Raw genomic sequence first — 24,975 nt, 5'->3', positions numbered from 1 at the left:
ACCTTGAGCACCCTCCAAGAATCAGGTGAATGAGTCTAAACTTCCAGCCCTAGATCACCCTATTGCAGTCGGCTGGACTATACCCACATGAGAGCCACGCCAAGCTCAGGCCTGCTCTGATACCAAGTTGAAAGCAGCCCTTTGAAGTATGGGACTGTGTAAGATTAGATGAAAACCAGAAAACCAAACAAATGAGAAGATTGGAGAAGATAAGAGAGAAAGAGAGAGAGAGAGCTGGTGACAAGGAGTGTTAGAGGATGATAGTTTCGAACTAACTCTCCCTCTAACACTCTAATACAATTTTATTAAGTTAATTCTTGAATAATTACAAGAGAGGCCCTTGGTTGGGCAAGAAATTACAAAAACACAGCATAGAAGAGTATGGGCCCAGAATAAGGCCCATTACAGAGAAGAACATAAATATAACATAGAATAACAGCCTATGGGCCATTCGACCCATCTTCTCTACAGTTTAATATTTTTTATTTTTTGGAACTATTTGCATTTTTTTACCTTGCTTCTAAAAGGTGCATGTAGCCTAGTACCTTGCACTTTTAAAACACAGATCCCAGCATTCATTTCCTCCAAATCGTACATAGACAGCTGCTCTCATACATGTCCACTATCTTCCTAACTAGGAAGAAAAAGGACAACAAGAACAAAACATTGTGTCCTGAGGGGACAAAAATACTGCTCAAAGTGATTAGTAGGTGGGTTGGGGCTTCACAACTTGCCTTGCACAAAAAACAAATATGAAGTAAAAGCATTTTCCATCTTCCACCACCTTAAAACATATAGTGCATCTAAGAGAAGATATCTTGAAATGATCAGACCAGACCACTAGCTACATAGTATATGACACCAACAACAAATGTATATCCTATGAAAACCACCAGATTAAAAGAAAATTGAAGCCTATGTAACCTTCAGATGTTATACTTAAAGAGCAGTACAAATGCACTCAAACGCTATATTGCAACTTAATGCAGTACAATGCGTAGAGTAGAACTATAACCATAATAAGACATCAAACAGGCCGATCAGTTTGGATCATACCGATGCTTTTCTAAAAGCATGATCTACCCATTCAGCAAGTTCAAGAGTAGCTTTATCCTCAGGGGGTAAGGAAAACCTATGCACAGCCTCTTCTCCAATATCATACTTTGCCCTTTGCATGCAACTGTATAACAAAAAATAATCAAAGCAGTTAAACACTTGAACACTTAAACAATTGGGCAAATCAAAATTTCACAAGAAACAAAAGAAGATTTATTTTCCTGAAAAATGAAAGAGAGAAAGCAGAAGACATCATGAATCAGCACTAAAAGGGAAATGCTGTTTTAAAATTTTAAGAAATTTATCATACAGGTTTAACAATTTAGAAGGAGCTGCACGTAGTATGGTCAGTGCCTCCTTCCAACTCCACTGGCGTTCAGATAACGGAAGAAGGCGTTGCAAAATAGACAAACGCCATTCCCAATCTTCAATAAAATGCTCAGCATTTGAAACTCTCCAATCCATGGCCTGTTTTCCTTCAGTAGTAACACCACTGCTCAACATGTGATCTTGTTCAAATCCAGCAGCTGATGGTAAATTGTGATGTAATATTTCAAGTAGAAATCCTGTGAAAGATACCACCATTTTGTTTCCCCTTTCACATATGGTACTAGGATCGGTTTGGTCCCAAATAGACATGTATGGTGATTCAGGATAGCTCTGGGCTGAGGCACAACGCTCCATATTCAGGGAGATGTCATCCATATGTAGAAGTGAGATGATAATGCTCACCATAAATATCTGAATCAGTGAAAAGGTTTTCTATGAGTAAAAATCAAATAAGATGACATTCCATATGAGATTCTATACTAAAACATAGATAAACACAGTTGAAATTTGAATGTTAATTTCATCCAATAGAGTGAAAACATTTTTACACAAGTAAAACAAAGGCCTCTCCACTCTCAAGTTTCAACATCTCAGAGACCACTTCCGTGCCCCACATCTTAAGACATATCTGACCATTCAAAAGACACGAGAAACTGAATGACCATAATGGTTGGTCTCACTCTCCTCATATGTGATTTCTATGTAAAGAAAATGGTGAAACTGCTTCCCACTCGCTAATCTCCTCTCCATAATATTTCAGTGTATATTTTCTCTTTGTTTCACTGTAGATAGAACCCTCCAAAAAGTGTGGGTAGTTCATTTGAGGACTCATTCGTGGCCCTAGAAGAAAGGAGAGGAAAGTGTGTGAGGGCAGCAATTCTTTGAACAGTTTGGGAGGAAAGGAATGTAAGAATTTTCTTAGAGAAATCTTGGTAAAGAGGCATATTAATGAAGAATGTTACAACCCAGGTGGTTCATTGGATTAAAACCTTGCCCATTTTCGCTCCTTTTCCATCAGAAGACGCAGTGATGAGTTGGTACATCATAGCAAACCCTACAGTAATCAGAACAGCTACCACATGAATGTCGCATCCACCCAATCAGCATCAGCTTAAGTTGCACTATGATGGAAGCAGCATAGGAAGTAATAGGAGAGAGGGATTTGGGGGAGTAATAAAGGACGCTAGGAAAGTGTGTATCCTTTGTAAGGCTTATGGTGAAACCTGTAGAGAAGATGGGCCGAATGGCCCATAGGCTGTTTATCTTTTATGTTCTTTGTTGTAATGGGCCTTAATTTGGGCCTATCCTTTCTTATGTTATGTCTTTTTAATTTTCTGCCCAACTAAGGGCTTCTCTGTAAATTACCAAAGTTTAACTTAATAAAATAGAATTAAGGGTGTAAGAGGAGATTATGTTCAAAAATCTCTCTCTCTGAACCCTAGTTGCCACCATCTTCTTCTTCATCTTCTCCCTTCTAGAGTTCTGATTTCTGTTATTTTCTTTTGACTTTTTGCATCTTTCTAAACAGTCCTTTCCTCTCAAAGGCTGTTTTTCTTCTTGGTATCAGAGCAGGCTCGTTTTTTCTTTCTTTTTCACCTTTTTTCCCATACACAGTGTGTATGGAGAACTGAATCGTATGAATAGTTAGACACCTTTTTCAGCCCGGTTATTAGTGGTTTCTGGAGAGGACTGACTTTGTCGCCCCCTTGACAGATTCAGGGGTGTTGCCGAAACCCTAATTTTCTGGAGAAATCTGATTGCGGGCCCCACAAGGAGTTTGACCTGGGCGCTCAATGACTGAAGGCTTTCTTATTCCCCTTCTTGAAGATCGAATCAAGTGGTTTGGTGTTCTATGAAGTCTACAAGGAGCGGCTGATTTTTCTCTGTTTCTCCCAGCTTCCGGGTGTGACACAAATTACTGGTACGGCTGCATAGAGGTAGGCTCACAACACAGTTTTGTTCTATCTTCATTTGGTGTTTTTCAAAGTTACTTGAAATCTTTTTTCAAGTGTTTAAGAAGATGAACCCATCAGACATTGAAAACAAGCATGTTGCTGAATCCGGACAGGTTTCGGGAGCCTCTGTAGACTCTCCACTGGTTGTGACCACAGTCAAGCTGGATGGAACTAATTATCTGGCTTGGTCACAATCAGTAAAGATTCATATTTGTAGTAGAGGCAAGTGGGGTTTTATCTCTAGGAGCAAAAAGGCTCCTTCGGAAGATGACCCATCATATGAAAAGTGGGTGCAAGAAAATTATACTGTTATTCAGTAGGAACAGCAATACAAGTGCTGATATCCACACCTAATCGGTAGGAACAGCAATACAAGTGGTGGTTCACCACACCTAATCGGCTGATATCCACTTTCCAGGGCAGCCGAACAGTCACTTAGGGCTTAGGGTTCAACAACATTCCTTAGAGAGCTGAATAGAGCAGCACACAGTCGAAGGAGGGAGAAAAAAAATAAAAAAAAAAAAAACGAACAGTCCCTACTCAAATTTTAGGACATTAATAGTCCATCGAAAGAGGGCAAGAAGAGAACCATAAACAGAGAAACTTCAGTTCAGTAGCCAGATCACCCGAACTATGAATAGGCAGTACACTCATAGACCCAATCTTCTCTGCAAGCCAGAACCCTTCAGTAGGCTTCAACAAAACTTAGCTTCAGTCGAGTGAAGCTTTCTATTTATACTATTCTGGCCGTACATAACAATATGTCTACAGAATTACGAAAATATCCCTACAGGTACTAAGCCTGTGTACAGTACATATAATACACCTGTTAACAAATTGTATTTTCTCTTTTTGCAAAGATGATATCTCTTACATTATATTTGTAATCAGTTGTTTTTTTAATGAAACCTACCTTCACTACAAGGAAAAAAACAATATTTAGAACCACAGCAGTCATTCAACCTGCATCATTGGCCTTCTCATGCATAGGAAGCAATAAGGTAGAAGAAGCAAGTTAACTTTTTTCTAATAATTGCAACAAGTAGTGCAACTAACAGCATTTTTTTAACATAAATACCAAGCCACTAACCTTACGAGGGATATTACTAATGGCCTCTAGATGGTTCTGCAAGTCTTTTAAATAACATAATGCCTTTCGTTGATTGTTTTCACTTTCATCAGTCACACTCTTTTCCATAGCACCTAAAGCAAGCACGGTAGATTCCAAAACATAACGCATGTGCATGAGTTCAATATCCTGCATCCTACCAATATACATCAAACACAAACATCAGAATGTGGAAAAGTAATACAAATTCCAACAAAGACAATAAAGAAATAAGTAGTTCATGATTTGAATTTGCAATTTATAGGGATCAATCAAAAAATGCAATATAAGAGCTATAGATAGATCATATAGGAAACTACCATAAATGACAACAAATAACTAGAATATCCACTAGCAACTCCAAAATCATTAAACCATCCACCATTTCTGGATATCCTATCATGGAAACCACCATGGTCAAAATATCCTCAAAATTTGCACTATATCCCTGTCATTCCCTAATCTCAAAAAACCAAACACAAAATACATGGGGATATTACCAAATATCAACAACATTTTGCATACCTTCCATTCTATGAAATTTATCTTCAAGAAATTCCTAAAATATCTTACATTATGTTTTGCTAATATTTAGGGTTAAAGCCAGATAATGTTCCCAGATTATGGAAATATTTAGGGAAGTATGACTAAAATGGAAGCTTTTTTTCAAAATTCTTCCTCAAACTTGAAAATACTACAAAACCTTTTTCCTCAAACCTTTTTCTTTTATTAATAAAATTTTCTTTTTTATTTATTACTGAAAAAAGACCAAGATTCTTTTGGGACCGGTAACAGTGAAACAGTTTTATTTCTTTGAATAATTTTTTTTTTTATCAATAGCACTTTCATTAATTCATCAATAGAAGATTTACAAGAGGAAGACAAACACACTTATCTTCCAAGAGCATCAAAGAACCTCAAGAAAAGGAAAAAAAGAAGAAAAAAACATGAAAAACACACTAAAGTTACAGCTTAGCCCAAAACAGTGAATCCCTTTCTACCCCTTGTTTAGCGAAACTGTCAGCTAGGGAATTAGCCGATCTTTTAACCCAAAATGTTTTAACTTCCATCTCCCGCACCAGCCACTTGAATTTCCTCCTCTCATTATTGTACTTCCATAAACCATTGTGATCTTTACTCAGCCACCCTATCACCACCTCTGAATCCCCTTCAATTATGAGCTTCTTGATGTTCAACTCCTTAGCTTTCTTTGAATAAAATTAAGTGCAGTGATTGAGTGCTTTGCACTCCTTTTTGGGTTGTTAGCCTCAGCTAACTCCCCATTAATTACACATTCCCACATCCCGCTTCTTATGGGACTCTGAAGGATTTTTTTTATCAATAACTGTGAATTGTATTAATATTATAAAAAGTTATAGGGCAAGGGAGCTAAACAATCTTAGCTCCCGAGAGCAACCATTATACACCAAAAAAACGATTACAATACAGCCCAAAAAATATAACTTTTGTTCACCCCTTGCCTAGCTAGACCATCTGCCAATGAGTTCGTACTTCTTTTTACCCATTTGTATTGAATTTCCATGTCCTTAGCAATGTTTTAATAGGCATGGGAGGCGTACACCCGTAGGCGCATGACAGAAGCGCCCAGACCATTGAGGCGTATGCCTCATGTACAGAGGCGCGGACTCTGGCACGCCTTTGCAAAGAGGTTTATGCCTCCCACGTGTGTCACTTTTATACATTTAACATATTACTTGTTTTAAGTTTTTTATGTTCTAATTGGTGGGGCCGCGATTATATCAATCTGGTCTGGTATGTGTTTTTTCTTCTTCTTTTGCACTTTGCAACCTGCAACTTCTTATTCTTTCTTCTTTGAGCAACCTGCAATTTCTCAGAAGTGGTGATATTATTTTTTTTATTCTATTTTCAATTGCAATCGAAGAGAGGTTGCTGTTGGACCAACTGACCAACCTGGGCGGGGCTGTGAACCTGTGACAAAGCTGCAAGCCTGCACGGTTTTTTTTTTTTTTTGGATCAATAAGCTTCAATGGTTAGTACTTAGTAGTTATGTTATTCATTTCTTTTGTTTCTTTGTTTCTTTGTTTCTTTTTCTTCCTGATTTTAGTAGTTTTGTTTCAGCCTTCTTTAACAGTGTTACATGAATAAATTATGCCACACAGCCATGTTATTTGTTTCTTTAAGTTCGTAGGCATCCACAAATTGATTGAATTTCCTCATACTCATGGTCGACCTCCGCCTAGGACTATTTGTTTCTTCCAGGAATCTTATAACATTGAAGTCACCTCCTACACACCAAGGCCCTTCCACAGTCCCCTTATATCAGCCAGTTCTTCCCATAACTTCCTCCTCTCTCTATATTCATTCGGTCCATAGACGTTGGTTAGCACCCATTCAAACCCATCCTCCACTTGTCTAAACTTCAAGGATACTGAAAATTGGCCTATCAACTCTTCCTGACCTATAAATACTTCATTCTTCCACATTGTGACAACACCCCCTGCAGACCCCAATAAGGCAGGGCCGCCCAAATAATCCCCCTACCTCTCTAAACACTCCTTGCCCACTAAATATCGAAATCTGCTCTCTTGGTCTCTTGCAAAAATACCACATCTGGGTCTACTTTCTTGATGGCCTCTTTTATTACTGTTCTCTTCCTAGCACTTCCCAAACCTCTGATGTTCCAGCTTATGATCCCCATCTATCTATGTTCTTTACCCTTTACCCCTCTTACCCTCACTTATTCCTTTTCCTCCTTTCCCCTTTGACCTCCAAGCTTCTATCTCCTCCCACCTCCTTCATCAACCTTTCAGCCTCACTCAATTTTCTCCTTTTAACCTTTGTTTCTTCTTTCTTTGTTTTCAAAAACACTTTGAGGTCATTTGGATCTTTCAATTTACACCCTAATTTCTGTACAAAACCCGCCACAGAATCTTCACTAATTAAGTCTCTTTCATTTGACTTTCTATTTCCCTGCCCTTGTTCTGTTTACCCACCTCTATCTCCTTCCTCCTCAAATCCTTCTGTTCTAACTCCCTCTGGTCCTTCCTTTTGAATGTTGTTCACCACTGCTTCATTTAACAAACACTCAAGGATTTCCAGGATTCTTTTCCTTCTTTTTGCTTCTCCTTCATTCCCTACTTCTCTCTCCTGACCCTCCCTGTCACTTCCGTTTTCTCTTACCCCTTCCCCTCCTTCGAGGGCTGCATCCTCTGGGTTGGGATTTGTATTTGGCACATAGGACAAAGAGCAGGCGTTAGTATCACAAATCGAAGGGACACGGTTGCCTGGGTTGTGTTGGGGTAGGATAGGAGTGCGGGAATTGGATACAGAACCAGTCAGGCCCTAACAAGGAATGTGGGGTTCATCTGACTCCAAGGCTCGGTTCTGATTAGTTAGCCTTTCCGCCTCCTCTGATAAACAGAGAATTCTTACCCTCCTGTTTGTGCCTCACCACTATGTCCCCGTCTTGCTTCTGAGAAGTCTCGAGAGAATCCTTACAAAAATCCTGTTCGGCAAGGTGATTTGGAGATGGAGCTTCTGAGTTTAAGTTAGAGTTTTCACCCCCCAGAATTCGAAATGTGTTCCACTTCATTATTATACAGCTCTTTCTTAGCGCAGTGAGACATTTCCTCTACTGGTTCTTCTATAAGCAACGTATCCAGATCGAGAGTTGCAGGAATTTCTTCCTCTAGAAACTTCTCACCCAAGACACTGCCTATGCTAGACCGGCTGTCAGAATCTTCTTACACATCTGCCTCCTCCAGATCACAGTCTACCCAGCCCTTGTCAATACCTTCTCCTTGAAATGATCTCGATCATATCTGGGGCTTGGTCGGTCTTGTGAGGTTCCTCCCTCCCTGGGTATTTCAGGAACTGTGCGAGACACCCATCGTAGTGAACTTGAACTCTTCTCTGTCTGCCTGAGATCCCCCACAACGCCCCCATCAGTTTTCTTCGATGAGGAAGAAGATAGATGGGGTCTATCGTCTATAGTCCCCAAAGTTTTACCCCGACCCACGTGCTCACTTAAACAGTCACGTGGGTAGGGAGTCCACTATCTGTTTCAACCATCCGGTCCACCCACTGGTTCGGATAAGCCGGCCTGCAAGCCTCTCCCCTCTTAACCACGTCAGCGAAAGCATCTCGAACCTTTGAACTTCCATCTAATTCAAATATTTTTAAATTCTTTTCTTTTAATAGCTTTCGTGACCTTTGGTTTTCTCCCACCGACTTTCCAACCTCCCTTCTAAGCTGCCACGTATGTTCAGCCTTACTCTCCACCTGTGGTCCCCTAGTAATCCAGCCCTCCACGTCAGTGTCGTCTTCTACCTTGGTTATTCGTCCCCAAAGCTCTGCCTCCACCTCTGAAACTAACCAAACTTTAAACCACGATCCATCAGCAAGAACCTCGATTGTTCTTGGGAGCGATTCCGGTCTCACCCCAACCATCCTAACCACTGCGGTGCGAAAGTCTTGCAGCTGCGCTTCCTCCATTTCCCCGCCCAACAGCTTCACAATATTTCCCAGATTTGCTTCATTCCAGAGATGGAAGGGAAGTCCTACCAGCTTGAGCAGGAAACTTCCACAAACATGTTCCATCTCATTACACAACGGCTTCCAGTTTTGTATTTGGACCATACCTTCTTCACATTCGAAGGTTGTAAAGCCCCTGTTTATCTCATCGTCAATTCTCAACACTGCCTTCCTGTCTGAGAATGGTTTCAGAGCAACCTCAGACTCCAGATTCAAATTATGCACCACTGAGTTTAGAACCTTCCCCCAATCTTGTATTTCCTTGCTCACTGATATCACCATTCTCCTCTCCCAATCATCTTTCTCACCCTCAAACCACAGTTTCACCCCTGTATTAGAGCTCGATATAACCTCTCCAGCACCGCATGAGCTCTTCCTCAATGGCTGCCCCATGCATTTAAGGGGTTCAGATCTTCCTTCTTGCTCCTTCTCCACAAGTTTATCGACACAGACAAGAAACTGCTGCAACCCCTCCGCGAAGGCCATCCAACCTTGCATCTTCTCCCCTTCTGGTAAGCAAACCATTTGTTTTCTTGTGCCGAAGTATTCTGCTACCGTGATGAACCAGCCTCTTCCATTGCACCTCAGCTCCACTTCGCACTTCTTTTCCAGTTCTAAAACATTCCTCCAACCTATTGTCCTAACCGATTGTATAACACCATAGATAAAGCCCTTCAACCATATCACTGCTTCCGCAAACAATAGTATCATCGCCTTCCTATCCTCCCTAACTTTTAACAGGTTCTTTCCTCTGGCCCTTCCACTATCGAGTAAGATTTTCTTCGCTTCAATATTCAGTTCAGACTTCCATATACTCACCATTTGAAAGACTTCTCCGCTTCGGCTTCCCATCTTCCTCTCCTCTCCTAGGTCTTATGGGGGCATTGTCTAGTTATGAAATGAAAAGAAAATGGCCATGGTTCTCTGAAGGATTTGATTTCTGTTATACCCAGATTTTGCCAAACCATTCAGTAAGGAGTTAGCCAACCATGGAGACCATTTGTATCATGTTCCAATTCCCAATAAAATTTTGTTATTTCCTATGCCTATATCTTCATCTCCAAGACCCCCCTTTGTTATTTCTAATCCATGCAATAATTGCCTTCAAATCTCCCTCTACCAGTTCCTCTTTCTAGTGGGGAGTTTTAGCCATCATTAGACCATGCAACACTGCCAGTAACTCTGCCCTGATAGAGTCACCTACCCCAATTGGACCTGAATAGAGTGCTAGAATATTTCCTTCAAAATTCCCGAAAACTTCCCCTACTCCAAAGGGCCCTGGATTCCCTAAACAGCATCCATCAAAATTCATCTTGATTCTGTTCACATTAGATGGATGCCGCTGTGGTTAGGATTTAGGTTATGCTGCTGAACAGGAAGCCACTATTATCCAATTTCTACACCATATACATATCCAACAACTAATTTAAATAATAAAATAGGTCCACAAGAAAGTACGTAAACAACCATAAAGAACAATCACTCATGACAGCAAAGATCATCACCAAGTTATGCAAAGAGACAACTAGCCTCATAGTCACAATTCATAAAAGTAACCAAATGCGTCCACAAACATGGGATTATCCATACAAATTAAAAATATGATGGTTGAGCATCAACTACAAAAGCATGTAGCAAATGACTAGTGATGATAGACTTGTTGCATCCGTACCTCTTCCAAGCTGCTGCATTTGAAGCAATGGGCTGCATGCTGATTAGCTCAATGGCATCTTGAAATTTTATGCCTGGAACTACATCAAACAAGACCTGGAGGAAAAGTATCTTGTTAGAACCAAGCAGAAAGTGATATTTAATAACCAATAAAAGGATGGAATTTAAAACCCCAAACTTTTTTCCAGTAATAAATAAAAAAATTATTAATCAAAGAGAAAGAGTACATCCATGATGGAAACGAAATATCACCACAAGATCAAAAACTACCCAATACGGAGAATAAAGTATTACAGCTCAAGAGAAAAACAATAAAACAAGAGATTAATTTCGTGACTCTAACTCTAGTAAAGACCAAAAGCCATTCCAAACATCTTTGGGAACTCCTTCAAATTCTGGTAAAATACCATCCACCCCATGATTCTTTTACTGCATAGCAACACTGTTTGATCTCTTATTTTCTCTTCTTCTCAGTGTTTAGGAAACCGGACCAGACACGCCAGATGGACCAGTTGAACCATGGCCCGGGGCCCTGGCTGGTTCAGCCACACCCCAAGAACCAGAATTGCTAAAAACCCAGGTTTCAAAGCATCCAAGGGGTATCTTTTCAAAGCATTTGCCCAACTGTCAGCAGATCTATAGATCCATGAGAAAGCTACATTTAGTTCAACGACTAGTTTTCTGATTTCCCTCAATAAGTACTTTATTTCCAAGCATCCAAGGGGTTGTCCATAAGCAAGCCAACTAATAATTAGAATCTCCTTCCACCACTATATTATTATACTGCTGACTTCTGCCCAACCATAATCCCTATAGAACAGCTAGTATCTCAGTCCTTATTGAGCTTCCATATCAAATAGATCCAGAAAAGATTGTCAATATATCTCAGTTACAACTTTTGAATGCCCCACCAATCCCTGAAGATCCCCAATTTCTCAGATTATGACCACCAAAATTCATCTTAATCATATTTTGCACTAGATGACAAGGTATTAGCAATAGTATCAAAAGTTATTTACTTGCCTCTCCTTAAAATAGCTTATCAAAATTTGTAGATTCCTAGCCCCTCCTTCCCCACCCTCTTCACAAAAAAAAAAAAAACAATAATAATAATAATGATGGCGTTTGCAAATTGCAAGTAGGTCACTATTTATCTCTCCATCTTCCTAGTAAATAAATTGCCACCCTTACTAGTAAACCAGTTAACTTCTTAGCATATAGACAGGTTAAAGTCATCCTTTTTTACACGGGAACTGTCCTAATCAATGACTGCTTCTACTTGCCAAAAGACAATCAGAAAGACAGACAAAATCAATGTTTTCCTTCTTGGCTTTTGTTTGGAGGGTTACAAATTTAATATGTCCTCTATTCCTTTTCTGTTGGATCCACACATTTTTTTTGTAATAAATAAAAAAGAAAACTTTATTGATAAAAGGAAGAGTACTTCGATCAGGGTGATGAGAGATCACCACAATTGCTCTAAACAACTAAAAAAGAGAATACAACAAAGAGGAAAGAGAAATACAAGATTAAATGCTTGGGATCCACCTCAAGAAACGACCAAAAGACAACACAAAGGACCTCCTTTTCTGTTGGATCCACAACATTATGGGGTTCGATCTTATACAATGGTTGTAATCCTTGTTAGTTTTACATATTGATAAAAACACTCAGCCACCTACCAAAAGAATTGTTAACAAGACTATATGTGAAGCTGTAATAAGCTATAATCACGATGCTTGGTGTTTCATCAAATTCAAAATACAAAAGCATATTCTTACCCTCATAGGAGTCTGAACAGCAAGTCGTTCCAGCACAAAGTTTTCAACAAAAGGGTCCAATTGTGCACCCTCATTTTCATCCACATTTTGTTCTTTTCCAGAAAACAATAGTGAAGACTTGGAACTCCATGCCTGACCAGAATTGATACAGGCAACAAAAGAAGCAAGATCTAGATGATAACACAAAGTATCACAAAGATGCTCCACGCAAGATATCTGTTGAATGCACTTCCAATGATTACAAAATCATTCTGCCAAGTACAAATATGACCTAAGGAAACAATACCAAACATAAAAGGTATTTCTACTGAAGCTTCAAGATTACCTCATCTGATTGTTTGCCATAGAGGGAGAACTCTTCCAGCCTTAATACCTGTGACTTGCTTCTCCACAAAACTTGCATCAGTTTTTTCCGAGCAACTGTTTTGCCAGACAATAAATCCCAACCCATAACAGCTACCAGGGGTTGAAGAAGGGGATACAAAGAAAGAACCTGTCAGATAAACAAGAACATTTCTTCAGTGAAATTGAAGGTAAATATACATTCAATGAAAAGATGACTAATTTGCAGAAGCATAATGACAACATTATCTCTAATATGCCATACTCACTTATTCAATTTATACAGGATAGTAGGCACATACATTGCTAGCTTCATGAAGCTGTTCCCTCTTGACAGCAGACAGAGCATTATCCATAACACATTCCAGTGTGTGTAATCCAGAGACACGCATATAGTGGTACATGTCCCTCATGCAAGAACTGATTGCCATACTCAGTTTTGAAGTTTTATCATCTAGATTTGCATCTTGTCCCAACTCTATAAAATAACTCTGAAGACGACCAAGAGGTGGGATACCATTTGCATCACAAGCTCTGTACATCTCAATTTCTTCAGAAAGCAATTCATCTTGAATGATCTGTCAATGAGGAAATGTCTATGAAACTTCAGAAAACAAGATACCATATGGGATAACTGTTTTTTTATTTTTTGAGTAATTAAAAAATCTTATTTTAAGTATAAGTTTAAAGTAATAGACAAAAGAGTACACCACCTACTACCCACAAAATATTTAACTGATTATAGATGATCTCAAGACCTGGAAGTCCTGAGTTCATTGAGAAAAAGAGCCAAACCCATTAAGAAATTATTAATATCCTTGGCAAGCGCACAGAAACAGCATTTCCAGTATGTCAAAAAAATAATCAGTTGCACTCTTTCTGTATCTGTATAGCCCAGCAAAACCAAGTAAATGTCTCCACCAGGAAGAGAGACATTTCCCTGAGTGCTTCCCAAATCAAAAAACGCTGTCAAGCCTCTAGCAAAAGCAAATTAAAAAGGAAATCATGATCAAAGCAGAAAGCAATCCACAAGTTCAATGGAGTCCAGATAGATGAGAAAAATACCAGGAATGCTTTTGAGCTAGATATTATGGGTAATATAAGGTTTTTTTTTTTTGACAAAAACGACTGAAGCAATGGAGAAAGGGTCCAAGTCTTCTAGAAGATGGAGGAAGGGATTACAGGTAGAGGCAAAGAACTTCATAATCGAAGAGGCGAGTGCTAAAGGTAATGCTGAAAAAACAAGAAGGAAACATGACCATTCTCAAAGAACCATTCAGCCTAAAAATTTAAGCTGTTAGGTGAGGTTCTTGAATAGGTTGATATTCTCTAACATGCCCTCTCACACGAAAGCCCATTGGGCTTGAAGCGTGAACAAGCACAGGCCCACCCATACCTTGTGCTGAAACTTATTTAATTATAATGGAGGTGACGAAGATCAGACATTAGACCACTTGGTCAGATTGGCCCTGATATCATCTCAAAGAACCATTCAACCTAAAAGCTTAAGCTGTTAGGTGAGGTTCTTGAATAGGTTGATATTCTCTAACAACCAAGAACTGTTTTTTTATGCTTAGCAACTGGGCGGGGGGCTCCGCCCACGGACCCCCAACAAAGCCCCTCAAGGCAAGCCCAAACAAGTCCATATCAGGGTCATAAATTCTTAATCCATGTAGAAAAAAGTTGTGTAACTTTAAGTGCTTTTTAAAAATCTCGCTTTGATCGCACACCAACTCTTTTTTTATGCTTAGCAGCTAGACAGGGGGACTCTGCCCCCAGACCCCAACCAAGCCCCTCGGGGCAAGCCCAAACAAGATGGTGAAACTACTTCCCATATTTTTAAATCATGTTCCGTTTTGCAGAAGAGAAAGCCGAATAAAAGCCTTTCCCCTCGTATGTGTTTCCTTTGTGTTTGTCGAACTAAACCTGTCAAGTGAGCAGAGAAGAAGAAGAGGAAGAGAAGAGGAGAAAGGAAGAAATGTTTGAATGGGCATTGTTCATCAGCCGGCCCTGTTCACTTGTATAATAACAGTACATAAAGTTACATAAAAGGACCAGGATGCCCCTGATTAGTGATGGGACACCCAATCAAATAAGACACTAAATAAAAATAGGCCCAGTAACTTGAGGGGATGAGAGATCCATCGTATGGACGCCCAAATCTTGCGGAATAAAGGGGCAAATTTCAAAAAAAATTTCTCTCCCTTTCAACTGGGAATCGCATTCCCTATTTAGAAAATCATATTTTCAATGACCAATCTCGAAACATAAACTGAACCAGATCTGAACCAAAAGGAGTAAGAGAAGATTATACCTGATACGGAGAAATAATATCTCCCAACGAAGGTGTTCACGCCCAAAGAATGATTCAAAGACTGCTCCCACTGAAGATGACATAGTGCAGGATGGAGCAGAATCAGCAGTATTCTTCTCCAAGAATTTTGTCATTCGCAAGAAACAGCAGGATGGCACGTGAGCACAGCTTCCTATCAATTCTTTCTCTAAGAACTGATGTCAAGATCGAATCTTGACTTCTCCCCCAACTAGAGATTGAACTGGTAAATTGGGTGGCAAGAAAGAATTCTACAAGGTTGCTTAATTCTTTCTTCTGTAATTTCAGCTCTAAAGATGATCTGTTTAACTGATCATCATCTAAAGGCTGTCGCCCCCTCCTTCTTTTGTAAACCCAAAGGATCAACTCCTAATCCAATTAGGAGCTGCTTATCCAAATCATATTTGGATCAGACCTCTTTTAGGTGATAAGGATAAACCCTTATCTTATATGTAGATTAGAGAAGCCTTCTCTTAATCTCATTAGGAGGCTTCTATATCTGAATCATATTCAAATCTGGACTCTCTGAGTGGATAGGGTCTATTTGCTGATCCATCTCAGAATTCGCCCATATTTAACTTATTAAATAAGTCCAGTTCGAAATGGGCTTTAGGCCCATTAAGCTTATGTGCCCACTTAACCTTCCTAACTGTTGCCCAGTTGGGCTTCCTTGTATGGCGTGGGACCCAAACATTGATCTACACATCAGCCACATGGGTTTGGCCCAGCCTTTGTTACAAGGCCTAGCCAAATACACTGTTATGGACAGTGCACTCCCTGAAACCCATCAAATGGGCTCTATGGGCCCAACACTTACCATAAGTGGTCCATGGGCCAAGCCACCCTGTAACACCCAGGGACTGTGGGCAGATGCAAGATTAGCCCATCAGGCATTATCCTCAATGGTCTTACACTTAACCTCTCAGCCCATAATGATCATACACTGCCCGACAAGAGAGGACCTCTCCCTCGGCTGCAAAGAACAGTGTTGCACTCTCTACTTATATGGATCTCAGGAATTAAAACATTTTGCAAACATTTTAGAAACCATAATATATACTTTTATAACTCATATAAAATATACTTTGCAAAACAAATCTCAACGATTGAAATCGGCTGCCGGCAGTCTTTGTTTCCATCAGTGAGAGTGCATCCCCGATCATTACCTTTGTCCGACAAAGGGGCTGATCCTATCACTATGATCACCCACTCGGATGAATTCTCAGACTGTCCCAACATACCCAAGTTTTGACCCCCGCTAAGGATCTCACTGATTGGTACATCAAAAACAGCCCAATCCGGCACCTAGTGCAGTATCATAATCGAGTCTAGGGGCCGGGTGTAACTTTCCAGTTTTGCCCATCAATCTCCAAGGTCCAGGGCAATACTGGAAATCTGGTCCAGTTTAAAGATTCAATTAATCCTACACTGTATGTGCCTAGGGTCTCACCTTGGCAACTGAGACAGGCCACCCCAACTGACTTGGTGGTACAACAGTGTCAGCCTTATCAGGATAGGTCTCCCCAGACCGACCCACTGGCTGTGAACATTCTAAACTAACACGAGTCTCATTAAGTGTCCAGTTTAAGGGTATTACACACATACCAAGGGAACATGAATCAAATATGTACTTTTATTCATTTACAATAAACGTATAAAGTACATCATTCTGATTGAAGCTAAGGGCATACAAAACTGTCCAACATAACTAAGGCCCATTAACTAAAGACTTAATACCCAACCCAGACAAGAGGATAACAAAATATCAGCCGAACCAACACTCCCCCTCAAATTAAGCATGGATGTCAATCATGTTTAGCTTGCCAAGTCCAAGAATTTCACAGTGGTTAGCCCTTTAGTTAAGACATCTACAATCTGCATCTCTGAGGGAGTGTAAGGAATGCAGAGTTCTCCTGAGACTATTCTTTCTCTAACAAAGTGACGGTCTATCTCAATATGTTATGTTCTATCATGTTGCACTAGGTAATTTGCAATGTTGATGGCAGCCTTGTTGTCGCAGTACAACTTGAGAGGACACTCAATCTTCACTCCCAGTTCACCAAGAAGAACCTTAAGCCACAACAGTTCCGCAACACCATGAGCCATAACCTGATATTCAGCCTCTGCGCTAGACCTGGCAACCACATTTTGTTTTTTACTTCTCCATGTAACTAACTTCCTCCAACAAAGGTGCAGTATCCTGAAGTCGACTTTTTGTCACCCACAGAACCAGCCCAATCTGCATCAGTATATCCTTCAACTTCAATTTTATTGTTTTTTATGAACAGAATCCCTTTCCCAGAGCAAGACTTTAAATATCTAAGAATCCTTTCTACAGCTTTCATGTGAGGAATTTTTTGAATGTGCATGAACTGACTGACAACATGAACAGCATAAGCAATGTCAGGACGAGTGAGAGACGGGTAAATTAACTTCCCCACTAGCTTTTGGTATCTTTCCTTATCAGGATAGTCCTCTCCTACCGACTCCTGTAGACCATGGTTTGGTTCTATTGGAGTATCTGCTGGCCTGCACCCCAACATGCATGTCTCTTGTAGAAGGTCAAGGATGTATTTCCGTTGACATATATAAATGCCCTCTTTGGATCTAACAACTTCAATCCCTAGAAAGTATCTCAGTTGACCCAGGTCTTTGATTTCAAATTCAGCAGCTAGGACCTCCTTCAGCCTTTTAATCTCTTCCTTATCATCCCCAGTAATTACCATATCATCTACATAGACGATAAGAGCTGTAAGTTTCCCATTTCCCTTCCTTATGAATAGGGTATGATCTACCCCGCTTTGAGTATAACCACCTTTCTTCATGGCTCTACAGAGCTTCTCAAACCAAGCTCGAGGGGACTTTTTAAGGCCATATAGTGCTTTTCTCAGTCTACAGACTTTCCTGCCAAATTCATAACCTGGTGGAGGATCCATGAATACCTCCTCATGTAGATCACTATTTAAAAAGGCATTCTTCACATCCAGCTGATGAAGCTCCCACAAGAAATTTGCAGCTAATGATAGTAGAACTCTGATAGTGTTTTTTGCTACTGGAGCAAATGTTTCTTTGTAGTCAATTCCTTCATTTTGAGTAAATCCCTTTGCTACGAGTCTAACATTGTATCTTTCAATGGACCCATCCTCCCTATGCTTCACAGTGAATACCCACTTGCATCCAACAGTGCCTGCTTCCATTAAGGCATTCATCTCTTCATTCATAGCCTCTTTCCACTTTGGGTCAGACACTGCCTCTGAGTACCTAGTAGGAACATGCACAAAAGAGAGAGCAGACACAAAAGAACAATAACGAGGGGACAAATGTGAGTAAGACACAAAATCAGCAATGGGGTGTCTGATAGTACAAGAACGATAGACTTACGAAGGGCAATCGGAAGATACAAGACAAAGGAATTGATAGGATTACCTTGAGTTATTGAGACAGGTTGATCCGAGTCCAATTGGTTGATGTCATGAGTTGGAGGACTCTTCTTCCTTCTATTGTAGGTGATTATGATATATTTTTGTTGCCTGCTTGAATCTTTAGTAACATTTGCAACATCACTAGTAGTAGTTGGGCCAATGGGAGCCTCACTAGATTCACCTGGGATACTACAACTAGGAGGATCAAGAGGAGAGGATAGAAGATCCGAGGCAAAGAGGGGCACAAAGAAGGAGGGAATAGAAGGATCAACAGGAGGGTCATCTTCCATCCCACTAGTCTCCCCCTGAAGAGGATCCGGGGAAGATGGAAAGTAGGATTGAGACTCAAAGAAAACCACATCTTTTGTGACATTTTTTCTTGGTGATTGGATCGTAACACTTGTATCCCTTCTGAGTAAGAGAGTACCCCAAGAAAATTCCCTTCGTAGCTCGAGGATCCAAATTGGTCTTCTTCGGATCCTTGACATGTATGAAACATATACACCCAAAGACCCTAGGTGGAAGAGAAAAAAAAAACAGGAAGGTGAGGGCAAAGAACAGAAAATGGAGTCTTCATCCTCAAGACCTTAGATGGCATTCTGTTTATCAGATATGATGCAGTAATGATTGATTGAGACCAATAGGCTTTTGGAACCTTGTGCTGAAATAGTAAAGCTCGTGCAGTCTCCAATAAGTGTCTATTCTTGCGCTTAGCAACCCCATTCTGTTGGGGGGTACTAGCACAAGATGACTGATGGATCATTCCCGCATCCTCCATAAGCAAGTTTAAGGACCTTTCGAAATATTCAACAACATTATCTGACCTAAATTGCTTGATTTTCTTGCCAAATTGTGTTTCAATCATTTTGCAAAATGCCATGGTTACCCGCGGCACTTCATCTCATGTCTTTAATAAGTAGATCCATGTGCATCGAGAATAGTGATCAATACAACTGATAAAGTATCGATAGCCATCAATAGAAACAATGGGAGAAGGACCCCAAACATCAGAGTGGACTAAGTCAAAAGGTGTTTGAATTTCATTACTAGGAGTTGAATACACAATTCTACACTGTTTTGATAATTGACAGACTTCACAGACTAACTTTTGACTTAAAACACCTTGGAACAATTCCGGAAACAACATTTCTAATGACGAAAACTGTAAATGACCTAGCCTAGCATGCCACAGGTGTAACTTAGTTAATGACTCCACATTAGATTGACCACCAGTAGCAGATGTTTGTAGGGCCGAACTAATGTCTGCATCAAGGTAGTAGAGGCCTCCACGCTCATGACCACTCCCAATCATTCTCTTCGTCAAACTGTCCTGAAAAACATGATGAGTAAGAAAAAAGGTTATGCTACAGTTCAAGTTCTTGGTAAGTTTTGAAACAGATAAAAAGTTTGAAGAGAGATTGGGAACATGCAATACAAATTTGAGTGAGAGGTCCTTGCTTAGCTCATCCACTCCTTTCCCAGATATGGTAAAGAGGGAACCATCAGCAAACTTCATCTTGTCTTGGCCAGACATTAAATGATAGGAAGAAAATAAAGAAGACATGTGAGTCATGTGGTCAGTCGCACCGAAATCAATAATCCAGGAAGCTGGATCAATGGAACTAGTTGCACTAAAGGCGGAGACAATACCTGATCTGGCAAGGGAGGTGGAAGCAAGGGAATTTGTCCTTAGGCGGGCCAGTGCCCGACTAAGTACCTCCACCTCATCAGCTGTGAAATCCATAGACCCATGTTCTTGGGAACTAGTAGTCTCTCCCATGGAAGAGGAAGCAACTGTGGATGAGTGTTGGGAACCTCCATCCCTGTGACTTGCTGCCAGGTTCCCACTTGCAGATTTGCCCTTCTGGTGCTTCCTATCTTCCATCAATGCAGCTGGTTTCAGATGAGGATAGAAAACCCAACAGGTCTCTTTCACATGTTTTTCTCCCCCACAGTGAGTACACTTCAGGTGTCTCTTGTCAGAGAACTTGTTCCCCCTTTGATTTGTAGAAATTAGGGTTGAATGTTCTATAGATTGTTTAGCTAGTTTAGTCTGTGCATCAACTTGCATCTCTTTTCTTCTCACCTCTTCATTTCTCACAAGGTAGTAGACATGATGTAAGTCGGGCATCTCATCTCTTCCCAGAATTTGGGACCTTATGTTCTCATATATTGGATCTAGGCCAGCCAAAAATTTGAATGCTCTACCCTCTTCAACTTGTTTGTCATGTTTTTCCTTGTCTCTGGCATTCTCCCAGTCAATGATCAGGTGGCGATCCAGCTCTTCCCCTAGTCCTTCTAATGTAGCAAAGTATGTTGCAACACTCATATCTCCTTGCCTCAGGGCAGCAATATCTTGATTCAATCTATAGATTCGAGCATTATTTTTTTTCTGCCCTTAGGTCTTAGACACATTTTCCCATATCTTGGCAGCTATGGATAAGTGTTGAACGGTCCTAGCTACCCTTGGAGTCATTGAAGCAAGTATCCAGGGCATGACTGTAGCATTCTCTCTTCTCCAAATAGCATATTCAGCACTCCCAATTTCGGGTTCTTTCTTCTGCCCGTCCAAGTAGCCGGTAAGATCCCGGGATGTGATAAAGAGCATGGCTGAAACAGACCATTCCCTAAAGTTGTATTCGTCTAGCAACACATTTGTTATCTGTAGGCTGTGCAATTTTGGGTTCTACAGATTAGAAGACCTCCCACTAGCCCTAACATCTCTAGAAGACACTTCCCCGGGTGGAACTTCTCCGACTTGCAAGAGTACCAAAAACTGTCACACAAGTTATATGAAACAACTTCAGACTTACGGAGCTTGCAGCACTGTAAACCCAGACCGGAGGGTCCGTATCAGGACTGAAATACCAAGTTCCACTCTGTTGTACTACTCTAACTACTGTTGTTGCAAGTTGCCACCAAACTGCTGAAGCACCGAACTGAAACCAGGCGAGTTTTAGTGCTCTGATACTATGTTTGCCGAACTAAACCTGTCAAGTGAGCAGAGAAGAAGAAGAGGAAGAAGAAGAAGAGGAAGAGAAGAGGAGAAAGGAAGAAATGTTCGAATGGACACTGTTCATCATCCGGCCCTGTTCACTTATATAATAATAGTACATAAAGTTACATAAAAGGACCAGGATGCCCATGATTAGTGATGGGACACCCAGTCAAATAAGACACTAAATAAAAATAGGCCCAGTAACTAAGGCCCATTAACTAAAGACTTAATATCCAACCCAGACAAGAGGATAACAAAATATCATCCGAACCAACACTTTGCAAGGTGGTGAAACTACTTCCCATATTTTTATATAATGTTCCTTTGTGCTTTATATTTAGAAGCATCTTTGTTCTCTACATGGGTGCAGATGGACTCCTCCTCAAGATAGGGTGGGCCTCTTTGACCCTAATTTCTGGAGACGACCAAAGAAAAGAGGAAAACTAGTTCGGAAAGCAATGAGGGTTGTTGCGGTTTGGACCATTTGGGAAGAAAGAAATGGAAGAATTTTCAATGATAAAAGCAAAACTGAAGACAAAGTTATTGAGTTCATTAAAATAAAGGTTGCACATTAGGTGAAAACCATGGAGGCTTTCCAACATTTCTCGCTGAATGATATTTTGAGAACTTGGAAAGAGATGCCACTCTCAACACAAGAAAAGGTATGGCAAGTCATGGTATGGAATCCCTCGGCATCTAACTTCCTAAAGCTCAACTTCGACGAAAGTTACATAGGCAATACGAGATTGGCTGGGATATGGGGTGTCTTCGGGAATTTAGAAGGAAGAATGGTGGCATTGTATTCAGAACCACTGGAGCACGGTGATTCACTGACAGTAGAAATGGTTAGCCTATTGCAGGGCTTAAAATTTGCTAAACAGTTTGGTTTCCACAATCTAGAAGTGGAAGGGGACTCTAAGGTGGTCATCTCTTGGACAAGATGCAGTACCCAAATCCCTTAGGTTTTCTGGAACAAATTTAGGGAGATTGAAACTTAATAAGGGAGCTTAATGTTTTCTTTAAATGGGTGAGAAGAACAAATGGAATGGCAGACACTCCAGCCAAATAAGGAGCTTTAAGAGAACAGTTGTTCTGGGCAAATCTGTGAATTCTTGTTCTTTTAGGGATGGATCTTACACCTATCTGCTTGTAATCTTTAAGCTGCATTAATAAAATTACTTTCTACTGATCAAAAGTTTTTTGACAATCAGAATACAATTATGCTTTACCTTTCCCAAAAACAAAAAGGAATACTTCTACATCTAGTAGCTTGAAGGGGTATATATGGTATGTACCATGCCCTCCTTTCTCATATAATCAGGGCCTGTATTTTCTGGATTATATAAAATAAGTGTATCTTCTGGAAATCACAATCAATATCTTCATACAATAATTTCACCACCATTCAGTTAACTTGTCATCCATACAAATTGCATCTAGTTAAGCTCGGATTGACTTCTAGCTCAACTTTTTAGGGTTCATCCTCTTCTCAGCATACCAAAAATTTAGTTACAAAACTACTTGCTGAAGCAACTATCTTGGAGCTTAAGGTGAAGCCTCCAAACAAACAAACAATAAAGGCAGGATTCTACTAGAGCTTTGGCATTGAATGGTCAATCTTTTGGCATAGCTGGAACATTTGCAGAGTTGCTTCCCATACATTTATGCACGTTTAGTTACATATTTATGAATGCATGTAGTTCACTATAAACCGCAGAGTTTCTTGTGAAGGATCAAGGATCCTTATTGCAAATTCATGACATATGGACCAACGTATATAAAAGTAAACCAGACATCAAACTAGATAGGGCCCCAGTTCCCAGTTTTCCCAGTCTAACCAGCAGTTCAACCTGTATAGGTTCCTGTAATTCCCTATTTTCAATTACCCATTCTGGTTGAACACAGTTTGGTCGAACACTCTAGTCCAATTTTCAAAATACTGATAATGCCAATTTTCAACATGCACAATACCCCCCCCCCCAAATTTGTGTGTAACTGTGTATAGATCAAAGTTAGGCAGGAAAAAAGATTAGTATATATTTATAATTAAATGATCAATCACAAAATCCAACAATATGATTTTTACCACCTGGATCATCCGTACAACTTGTGTGCAGTTTGATGAGAGTGCTTCTCCAAACACCAATAACATTTTTTCCCGTATGGCATGCCAGTTGGCCCCAAAACCATTTCTTCCGGACCAAATCCTCTTCATTAGATCTTGCAAGCACAACCTAAGAGAAACATTGTAGGAAGAAATTAATGAAGAACTACAAATGATATACTTAATGCTAACAACTAAGAATTAGGGATGTCGAGCAACTCCAACCCAATCCACCCCATGTGTAGAACATCTATGCTCAGCCAAGGCAATTTATACAAATGATTTAATGCTGCAATTTCTTGTGGTTGAGATTTGATTTTAATGCTGCAATGTCAATGGGCCAGGTTTGGCATGGGTTTACCTCAATGTAAACTCGACCCAAAACCCAATTAAGGCTGACTCAGATCAATGTGGGTTTACTACTGAATCCAACCCACTGACATCCTAAGTGAGAATTTATGAATTATTAAACAGAACAGAGAAAAAGAAGAGCCACAAATAAAAGAAACGGAGTTACCACATTGTGAAGTCCCAGATAAGAGTCTGTTCAAAGTCTAGTATATCTCTATGAAATCCCTATTTGATTCTATGTTAAAGTAGAGAAGAAGAAGAAGAGAAAGAATAAGGGTTCGGCGAGATTAGGAAAAATCAGTCCACCTCTAACCGACCCACTTGTATTTATATCCAATAAACATAGTTACAGGAAAGACCATATTGTCCCTCATAAGTGATGGGACACATAACTTAAACTTAAATAAAATAGACCTTTCACTCTCAAATAGATAAACCCAAATGACCAAAATACACCTGATTTGTGTATTCTAACACTCCCCCTCAAGCTAGAGAGTATATGTCATATAGTCCCAACTTGTCACAAATATAATCTACTCTGCCCCGAGGCAATCCCCTTGTAAAGAGATCTGCCCACTGATTTCCTGAACTCACATGAGATGTGGTTATCACTCCACTCATCACTTTCTCTCTCACAAAGTGACAATCAACCTCAACATGTTTGGTTCTCTCATAGAAGACTGCGTTGGAAGAGATGTGAACAGTAGCTTGGTTATCACAGTATAGTCTCATGGGTTTGTCAACCGAGAACCCCATCTCTTGTAGCAAATTTTTCAACCATACTAGTTCACATGTGGTATGAGCCATAGCTCTGTACTCAGCTTTTGTATTACTCCTTGCCACCACTGTTTGTTTCTTGCTCTTCCAAGTTACAAGATTGCCACCAAGGAAGGTACAATACCCTATAGTTGATCTCCTGTTTGATATAGAACCAACCCAATCAGCATCTGTATACCCTACTATTTCAAGAGTCCCTCCACTTTGGTATAGAAAACCACGACCTGGAGCAC

The 24,975-nt window shown here is 40.2% G+C and overlaps 1 protein-coding gene across 3 annotated transcripts in view; it reads right to left on the bottom strand.

Moving 5' to 3' along the window:
- The window catches only part of LOC148842720 (zinc finger FYVE domain protein), a 154,659-nt gene that overhangs the window by 117,427 nt on the left and 12,257 nt on the right, over positions 1–24,975 (bottom strand). For 2 of the 3 annotated variants that reach the window (XR_016103586.1, XM_088959033.1), the window contains exons 2-9: positions 23,600–23,744; positions 13,061–13,336; positions 12,742–12,909; positions 12,417–12,632; positions 10,637–10,731; positions 4,432–4,606; positions 1,367–1,797; positions 1,057–1,180 (exon numbers count right to left, since the gene is read on the bottom strand). Coding sequence is in view for 2 of the 3 variants with exons in the window: in XM_088959033.1 (XP_088815159.1) it covers positions 1,057–1,180; positions 1,367–1,797; positions 4,432–4,606; positions 10,637–10,731; positions 12,417–12,632; positions 12,742–12,909; positions 13,061–13,336; positions 23,600–23,744 (1,630 nt within the window). In the remaining variant the exon portion in view is untranslated. Of the gene's footprint in view, positions 1–1,056; positions 1,181–1,366; positions 1,798–4,431; positions 4,607–10,636; positions 10,732–12,416; positions 12,633–12,741; positions 12,910–13,027; positions 13,337–23,599; positions 23,745–24,975 lie in introns of all 3 variants that reach the window. The other variant, XM_088959034.1, reaches the window with a different exon arrangement.

Source organism: Nelumbo lutea, chromosome 8 (assembly GCF_056320005.1).
Source record: "Nelumbo lutea isolate HS-2025 chromosome 8, American lotus-T2T, whole genome shotgun sequence".
Classification (NCBI taxonomy): Eukaryota; Viridiplantae; Streptophyta; class Magnoliopsida; order Proteales; family Nelumbonaceae; genus Nelumbo; species Nelumbo lutea.
This window is presented reverse-complemented; position numbering and strand designations above follow the sequence as displayed.